The sequence below is a fragment of the Poromitra crassiceps genome, assembly GCF_964638095.1.
Source record: "Poromitra crassiceps genome assembly, chromosome: 8".
In the NCBI taxonomy this organism is placed as follows: domain Eukaryota; kingdom Metazoa; phylum Chordata; class Actinopteri; order Beryciformes; family Melamphaidae; genus Poromitra; species Poromitra crassiceps.
In genome coordinates, this window is record NC_139629.1 from 28,404,137 (window position 1) to 28,413,151 (window position 9,015).

The 9,015-nt window shown below is 45.9% G+C and overlaps 1 protein-coding gene across 1 annotated transcript in view; it reads left to right on the top strand.

Moving 5' to 3' along the window:
- vav2 (vav 2 guanine nucleotide exchange factor) overlaps positions 1-9,015 on the top strand; it is a gene marked incomplete at its 5' end in the record, with an annotated part of 379,801 nt that overhangs the window by 128,948 nt on the left and 241,838 nt on the right. Inside the window, one exon of the mRNA XM_083642062.1 lies at positions 8,946-9,015. This exon is cut by the window's right edge and continues 47 nt beyond it. Within this exon, the coding sequence (XP_083498188.1) occupies positions 8,946-9,015 (70 nt within the window). The remainder of the gene's footprint in view (positions 1-8,945) is intronic.

The window sequence follows — 9,015 nt, forward strand, 5'->3', positions numbered from 1 at the left end:
TCGGTCTCAGCAGCCATAACCTTTTGTCGTTTTGAAAACATTCGCAATCGGCAAGAGAGGCAGAACCACCATGTAGGAAATGTTGAATTATCGTACCTGATGGTCAAAAGTATCCTTTTTGGAGGAGAATATTCTCGTATGTGAGCAGGGGCCGTCTTCCACCACTATAGCCTCAGCTAGGAAAGGACTGATCACATCACAATTTCCTGAGTGACATCACTGATGACATCACAATTGCTGGAGTGACATCACTGATGACATCACTGATGACATTACAATGCACTGATTTATGACATCACTGATGTCACAGACACCGCCCGCTAAATTGTGACTAACACCGCCCGCCCACTTAGGCAATTTTAATGATGATGATGATTTTAATCATCATTTTTAAAATCACAACACAACGTTGAACTTTCCATTTTAAATTAGGTGCTTTTTACTTTTAAGTACATTTTGCACCAGTAACACTGTAAATGAACAGCAAAATAATACTTCTACTTGAGTAGGAAATGCCAGCACTTCTCGCACAGTATAATTGTTACAACTAAATGTCACAATATGATCAAAATATTGTACTGTACATTATGGCCATTTTGGCATTATTTATCGTACAGAGGGAGAAATTGTACGATCGTACACCTGGCAACGCTGGGCGGAAACGACAGCATGACATCACTGCCAGGGGCAGCCACAGGACTTGTCTTTTATTTTTGTAACTTTGTGTTGTCCCCCTGATATGGACAGTTTTGTGTGTACATATTGATGGTCATTTGTAGCCTACTTGTACAATGAAGAGTTAAAATATATAGATATACATGCATATCCAGGCTTGGGGAGTAACTGATTACATGTAATCCGGTTACTGTAATCAGGATCCAAAAAGGTAATAATCCCTTACAGTTACACCAAAAGAAGATCAATACAGTTACATCTTCTCTTTAGTTCAAATTGGCTAAGTGGGCTCTGTCTGTGGGGGTGGTGTCAGGCATGATTTGTGACAGAAGGGATCTGTCATCCATCCGTGATGTCACTTGAGCATTTGTCTTCTTTTTTTTAAGTTAAAATTGGTTAAGTGGTGTCTGTATGTCTGCACCGCTTACTTCAGCAACTGGGTGTGATTTGCGCAGCAGTGCGTGGTCAAGAGAAGGCTTTTTGGGGCGAGTCATTCATTCATTCATTCAGTCAGGAATTGATAACGGTGAAGATGTCATCAGTGATGATGTCATCAGTGATGACATGTCATCAAGCTTTAAACCTGCTAAACTTGGGCTGTTGAAAGATGTAGTTTCCTCGTATGGGCTTGAGTTGCATGAGGTTGCCTGGTGGTAGTACATGACGCACGTGGTCGTGGGCCGAAGTTCTCCTTGTTTGGGAGTTGTTTGCTCTGAACTGGCAAGTGAAACTCTGAGCTGTGGCTCCAGTGGAGCACGTAAAGTCTACTGCTGCACTGCAGCTGCCCCCACCTGCACCTGCAGGCCATGTTTTCTATCTACTCTCTTTATCTTCCCTCTCTCTCTCTTTGTAAGGAGATAAAGCAGATATTATAACATACCTGCTGCTAGCTCTCTAACCAGCTGTTAGCAATAGCAAGCTAACGTTGCTAACTTTAAGCAGACAATACATTGTTGTAGAACACGCAAGGCTTACCAATGCATGTGCGCTGTAACGTTGCTTTGCCTTTGTCCATATGTTATTGCCATGGATGTTATGGGCTAGGGATGCAGCGGTATACCGTTTGAAGGTATACCGCTGTTTGAAAACGTCACGGTATCAAAACCACTCAAATTTGCCGTCATACCTTCCCCACGGTATCAGCTGTTTCCCCAAAACAAAGTGCCCAGGTCACCTGCAGAGTGCAGCTTACGTGGCCCCTCCCCCTGGCTGCATGCCTACCTAGACTAGAGCACAGCAGAGAGGAGTATTGACCCTGAATTTATTTACAACCGTGTGTGTGATTATGGCTGAAGCAGGAGAACGCAAGGACCCCCCTGAACTTTCCCCCATCTAAAAAGACGACGTCGGCTCTATGGGAATATTTTGGCTATTGTAAAAACACAAATGGTCCACAATACCGCGATATCGTGGTATTTTTGTCCAAGGTTATCATACCGTCAAAAACTCATACCGCTGCATCTCTATTATGGGCAAAGCGATTCACGTCACCCGGTATTTTCCTAAAAAGTTGAACATTTCTCAAGTGTTTGGAAGCAAACAGAAAGAAAGACCTGCTGCTGCTGCAGCACTTTTCTGCAGTGGCCGCCTTTTGTGCTCCTCGCGGCCGATTCCTGTTGCTTTTAATGAGGGAAGTGCTCCGACGCCGAGGATCAAACACACGGCCTGAAGGGATCTTTCTAGAGTTTGTCAAATAAAAAAGAGCAAACCTGATGGCCTGGTGCTGCAGCACATACTTAGAGTGAGGGCTTGATCTGATGCTGCACCTCCACAGAATGGTCGCTTCACACACACACACACACATACACACGCACACACACACACGCACGCACACACACACACACACACACACACACGCACGCACGCACACACACACACACACACACACACACACACACACACACACACACACACACACACACACACACACACACACACACACACTTATTCAGCCCCTCTGGGTGTTTGCTTTGTTTATGGTCACTGGGTCTCCCAGAGAATAGGCTGAACTTTGAACAACATTGCAGTGTTCTGTTGTTCAGTGTTCTGTTGTTCAGTGTTCTGTTGTTCAGTGTTCTGTTGTTCAGTGTTCATTACAGTTTCTGACATCTGACACTATGGTCAAACTCAACTTTCCATGCAAAGGTTGGGTTGAATTGACATGAAAAACAAATGTACAGGAGAAGGTGTGTAGTAGCACTGCTTTGCACTGCACACATTCTGGACCCACTGAGCACTGGAAACTCCAATGGCAAAGCAGTGAATGAAAGTCAAATGTTTTAATGACAACGTCAATCAATTCTTTATGCTCCATATCAAATTCCACACTCATAATAATAATAATATCCCAGAGGAACAACCAGGCCTTAATCATGTATCTGTTGCTTTGGTCTAAACACCATCTAGTTTGCCCAACAAGCATCTCCCTATAATGTAATGAAGTTATTATGGGCTCATAAGTTGTGTGTCTGCTAGTAATGACTAGTAGTGATGTGTAGTAATTTACACAAGGTTATAAAATAATGATATGTTATTATGGTTTTGTGGCACAGGGGGCGCATTAAAGACACCATATACAGCCGTCCTCTCTCTGCACCACCAACCTCTGAAAATGGCTATAAAAAACATGTGTGTGTGTGTGAAGTGTAGATTAGAATGTGTGGTCCAAAAAACATTTGAGGATATGTGGATGAGCCGTAGCGTTCTCCTCTCCTCTCCCTCTGATGTCATGTACCCACATGTCCTCCTCTCCTCTCCCTCTGATGTCATGTACCCACATGTCCTCCTCTCCTCTCCCTCTGATGTCATGTACCCACATGTCCTCCTCTCCTCTCCCTCTGATGTCATGTACCCACATGTCCTCCTCTCCTCTCCCTCTGATGTCATGTACCCACATGTCCTCCTCTCCTCTCCCTCTGATGTCATGTACCCACATGTCCTCCTCTCCTCTCCTCTCCCTCTGATGTCATGTACCCACATGTCCTCCTCTCCTCTCCCTCTGATGTCATGTACCCACATGTCCTCCTCTCCTCTCCCTCTGATGTCATGAACCCACATGTCCTCCTCTCCTCTCCCTCTGATGTCATGTACCCACATGTCCTCCTCTCCTCTCCCTCTGATGTCATGTACCCACATGTCCTCCTCTCCTCTCCCTCTGATGTCATGTACCCACATGTCCTCCTCTCCTCTCCCTCTGATGTCATGTACCCACATGTCCTCCTCTCCTCTCCCTCTGATGTCATGTACCCACATGTCCTCCTCTCCTCTCCCTCTGATGTCATGTACCCACATGTCCTCCTCTCCCTCTGATGTCATGTACCCACATGTCCTCCTCTCCTCTCCCTCTGATGTCATGTACCCACATGTCCTCCTCTCCTCTCCCTCTGATGTCATGTACCCACATGTCCTCCTCTCCTCTCCCTCTGATGTCATGTACCCACATGTCCTCCTCTCCTCTCCCTCTGATGTCATGTACCCACATGTCCTCCTCTCCTCTCCTCTCCCTCTGATGTCATGTACCCACATGTCCTCCTCTCCCTCTGATGTCATGTACCCACATGTCCTCCTCTCCTCTCCCTCTGATGTCATGTACCCACATGTCCTCCTCTCCTCTCCCTCTGATGTCATGTACCCACATGTCCTCCTCTCCTCTCCCTCTGATGTCATGTACCCACATGTCCTCCTCTCCTCTCCCTCTGATGTCATGTACCCACATGTCCTCCTCTCCTCTCCTCTCCCTCTGATGTCATGTACCCACATGTCCTCCTCTCCTCTCCCTCTGATGTCATGTACCCACATGTCCTCCTCTCCTCTCCCTCTGATGTCATGTACCCACATGTCCTCCTCTCCTCTCCTCTCCCTCTGATGTCATGTACCCACATGTCCTCCTCTCCTCTCCCTCTGATGTCATGTACCCACATGTCCTCTTCCTTGGCACAATGCCACTAATGAAGCTCTGCCTGTTATGGAGGTGAAGCACCTGTCAACGGGAGAGAGCTCCAGTGTCTCCTCACCTGTTGATGAGCCGTCACTGGAGCACCTTTTATTTTTTTAAATGGAGCATCTGCTTCTCACAGCTGCTGGTACATGAACCCTCTAACCTGGTGGTGCATTATTACAAATATGAATTGACTATTTTGAATAATGCACCAGGTTAGAGGGTCATGTTTACGAGCTCTCGGTGCACTAACAACCAAACCACGCAACTCTAACGGAGTTATTAAAGTTTCAACCATCCACAGGAAAAGGCATTATATTAACAGATCAATATTGGTAATTGGGATTTATGAATCGATATCAGTTCCTTCAAATTGATATGGATTCAATATCGATATAAATATTTTTTTAATCCAGCCCTATTCTGACCTTGCCTTGACCTCCCAACAAGCACTTCAGTTTCACACTCGGAATATGTCTCCTTTTAGTCTTGCACTCCGACTTTTCCATGTTCTTACAATGAGAATGGAGAACGAGAAGCACATTTATTATGTATATGGAATATTCATGAAGAGCGTTTAATTCACCATATGTGGGAGTGAACGGGGGCGGAGCCTCGTGCGTAACATTACAAGCTGTTACACGGAAACTCCACACAAAGTTTGTTATATGAGGACCCTGGTGTGGAAACAGAGCAGCTGTACAGCACCCTGTCCTGTCCCAGTCCTGTCCTGTCCTGTCCCAGTCCTGTCCTGTCCCAGTCATGTCCTGTCCCTGTCCTGTCCCAGTCCTGTCCTGTCCTGTCCCAGTCATGTCCTGTCCCTGTCCTGTCCCAGTCATGTCCTGTCCTGTCCCAGTCCTGTCCTGTCCCTGTCCTGTCCTGTCCTGTCCTGTCCCAGTCATGTCCTGTCCCTGTCCTGTCCCAGTCATGTCCTGTCCTGTCCCAGTCCTGTCCTGTCCCTGTCCTGTCCCAGTCCTGTCCTGTCCCAGTCATGTCCTGTCCCTGTCCTGTCCCAGTCCTGTCCTGTCCTAGTCATGTCCTGTCCCTGTCCTGTCCCAGTCATGTCCTGTCCTGTCCCAGTCCTGTCCCAGTCCTGTCCTGTCCCTGTCCTGTCCTGTCCTGTCCCAGTCCTTCCACACAAATCTAGATTGTTCAAACAGGCAGTAACTGCAGTTATGTAGTAATGAATTACATGGATGGATATGGAACAGGATTATAGTAATCTGATTCCAAAAGTGCTAACTGTAATCTGTTACTTTTACTGAGAAAACCATCATAATCCGATACAGATGCTATTGAAATTCAGATATACATACATCATCGTACTCAGAACACTGGGAACAATACAGCAATGTCTCTGACTAGTAAACCACAGTGAGCTAATCCCAGGTGGATAGTAAGTATTGAGTAAGGAGATGACCATGCCCAGGTGGGTTCACACTCTCCACTCCAGAAGAAACTGTGTTTTTTTCCCCCATCAAATCCATAACAATTCATCCCTCCCTCCTGGTTCTCTTATCTTCAAACATACATTAGAATGTCAGACACATCCCTGCCCTCCTGATCCGCATCTGCTGAGCTCCTCTCTGTCTGCTCTCCAAACCTCTCCAGCAAATGTTACCTTTTCATATCTGGGCTGGGAAAATAATCTTTTTTTTCTCCTCCACACGTGAGGATCGGCAGCAGGCACGATAACCGCAGCCGACCAACTGCAAATGTCACGTTGGGCGAGCCAGCCAGTGCTGGCTCTCTTCCGGGGTTCACTGAGTGTCTAACCCTAACCCTCACTGCCACGACACTCTGGGACTGAGCAGCTGTGTGAATATGAATGAGAAGGAGTCAGGTGTGGCCATGAGCGTCTGGGAGAAAATAGCACCGAATATTAGGAAGCCAACTCAGATGAAACCAAAGAGGCCAAAGAGGATAAAATACTCCTGTTCAAGAAAAAATGACGAGTGTTGGCTCTTGATCGAGCAGCGAGTTGATTTTTGCAGTGTTTATTTGAAGCGTGACAGCCAATTAGTGATACGGGCGATGTCTCGCGTCACGGGCGATGTCTCGCGTCACGGGCGATGTCTCGCGTCACGGGCGATGTCTCGCGTCGGTCAATAGTAACAACGGGAAAGGCCACCGCTCATCAAGCTGCTGTAAAGTTGAAGTGAGAACATGGTAATTAAAACTCTGAGAAACACTGATCCACAGCGAACATCTACTGTCGCTGCTGCTTAGAAGTCATGCCAACATGAAACCAAATTAAAGCTCCATTATGTAACCTTTGACCTTAGTAGAACAGCTTTTTAATCATCTTGATGGTACACTGACTTCTAATGGCCAATCTATCATTGCCACAACGCCCTTCCAAGGCATGTTCCTGCACTATGTCTTTTAGGTAGCTGCGTCCTGGAACCAAGGAGCCTGTCAAGTTGCCTGGAACTTTTAACTCCATTCCCTGCACAGCTCCTTCAAATTACAAACTAACTGGATGCTTTTATTGTGAAATACTATTCACCTTATGTTCAGACCTTACAGTGGGCCAAATTCTTCCGGGTCCTTTTAACACTTCCGGCGGTCACGGCGCAAAATAAAAGAGTTGTTTTTGGAGCGGACAGTGAAGGGGTAAAATAAAGAACGTAGCCTACTACTTTGAGCCGGTACACAGCAAGCAAGCAAGTATCCACTGTTTGCCAGGTCAGATAACGTTATCGTCGACAATGATGAGCACTTTCTTGTAAAACATACCTGGACTCCAACAAACAGTCAAATAAGGCTGATATATGAACGTACAGTACAAACAAGTACAGTAAGTTTAGCATTTAGGTGGGGGCGCATATTCCCCAAAGAAAAGAAATACACAATTGGGCTTCATTTAGCGTGGCTGTTGGTAGGATGAAGTTGTCGTCAAGACTTTCACCACATGCACTCAAGTGTTTGGTTCCAAAAAGCCTCTCCAACCAAAGAACTTACATTGTCCAGAAGTGAAAGCTAATAGGTTGTTCCATTGCAACATCAGCAGCATGCAGCAACAGAGCTACGTCGGCGCCATTTTGGACCTGAAGGAGACTACCTGTTATGATGCCTGTAAAACATCCTGCCTACAAAATGCTGTAGAAAAGTACCGTAGCTCTTTTGGAAAGGCCTGTGTTCTTCCCGGGTCATGGTTCTGACCGGGTCATGGTTCTGACCGGGTCATGGTTCTGACCTGTTGTCCCATTGAGGCAAGGAGGTGCTTTCAGTCCAAAATGGCGGCAGTGCTGTTGTAAAAAAAAGCATCCGTTTCATCACTTGCCTTCTATGCTCTTTGCTCCAACTCAAATCTTGTGTGCATGTAGATTCTGTTTCCATGGCCACCAACATATGACTCACACAAAGAGAAATGAAAGGGCATATCTAAGCAGGATCTAAGTAATATCATCTTCACACATGGAGAGATAGAAGGGAGGTGGTTTCCTCTCATTAATATTTCAAAATGGCTCTGTGCCGTTCCTGATCTGTTCCTGAAGGCAAATAACATTTGTATTATTGGAAAAAGGTTTTATCTGTACGGGCTGATATTATTCTAGGGTTTGAGACAATAAACATTTGTGACCGAGGATTTATTTTAATGCGGGTTAATATGAGCATATGATGCAGAATCACTATTGTATTAACTCCACCTTTACCCTTTGGAGGCTACCAAGCTACCTCTAGTTTGATGGTGTTCATTACACCTTTCTGTGATTGATAACCTACCCGCTATGCATCTGGCTTGTAAACCCCACCCATCTGGTACTCGGTATAAGTTAAAACAAACACTAGAGTTATTTGCAAATACTCCTCTTGACTTGATGTGATTTTGAGTGAAGAGTAAAAGGCTTTGGTGCTGCTGGTCATATTGAATGTTACGAGAATAACACCGGTGACCTTTGTAGATGCAGCGGTCTCTCACCCGTACCTCAGTGCAGGCCTCTGCTGCTGTGTGGAGAGAGACCTCATCTGTGCTCTAATGGCAGGAGACAGGCTCTGTGTGCGGCTAGCTGTCCTTATCGGGATCAGTCAGCCAGAGCCTCAGGCCATCCAATCAGACTGCTCACCTTCACCACCAGCTTTACAATCATTCTTAAACGGGGAAGGAAGAAATGGAGAATCTGCCCATCATTAAGCAGGGAATTAAATCTTTGCTAAAAGGCCCTGTTTCTCAGGGCAGATCCTCTGCATGGTTAACCATGCTGTTACAACATGGGTATGAATCTTAACGTGTTTCAGACATGCTCTCTGCAGCTGCTGTTTGCACGCTTGGATTTCAGAGTGTGTTTACATTGTTTTGTCTTTTGTCTTCCTTTCCCTCTTTTTGTAGTTTCTGTGTTTGAAGAACATCCGGACGTTTCTCAAGGTGTGCCACGACAAGTTTGGCCTGCGCAACAGTG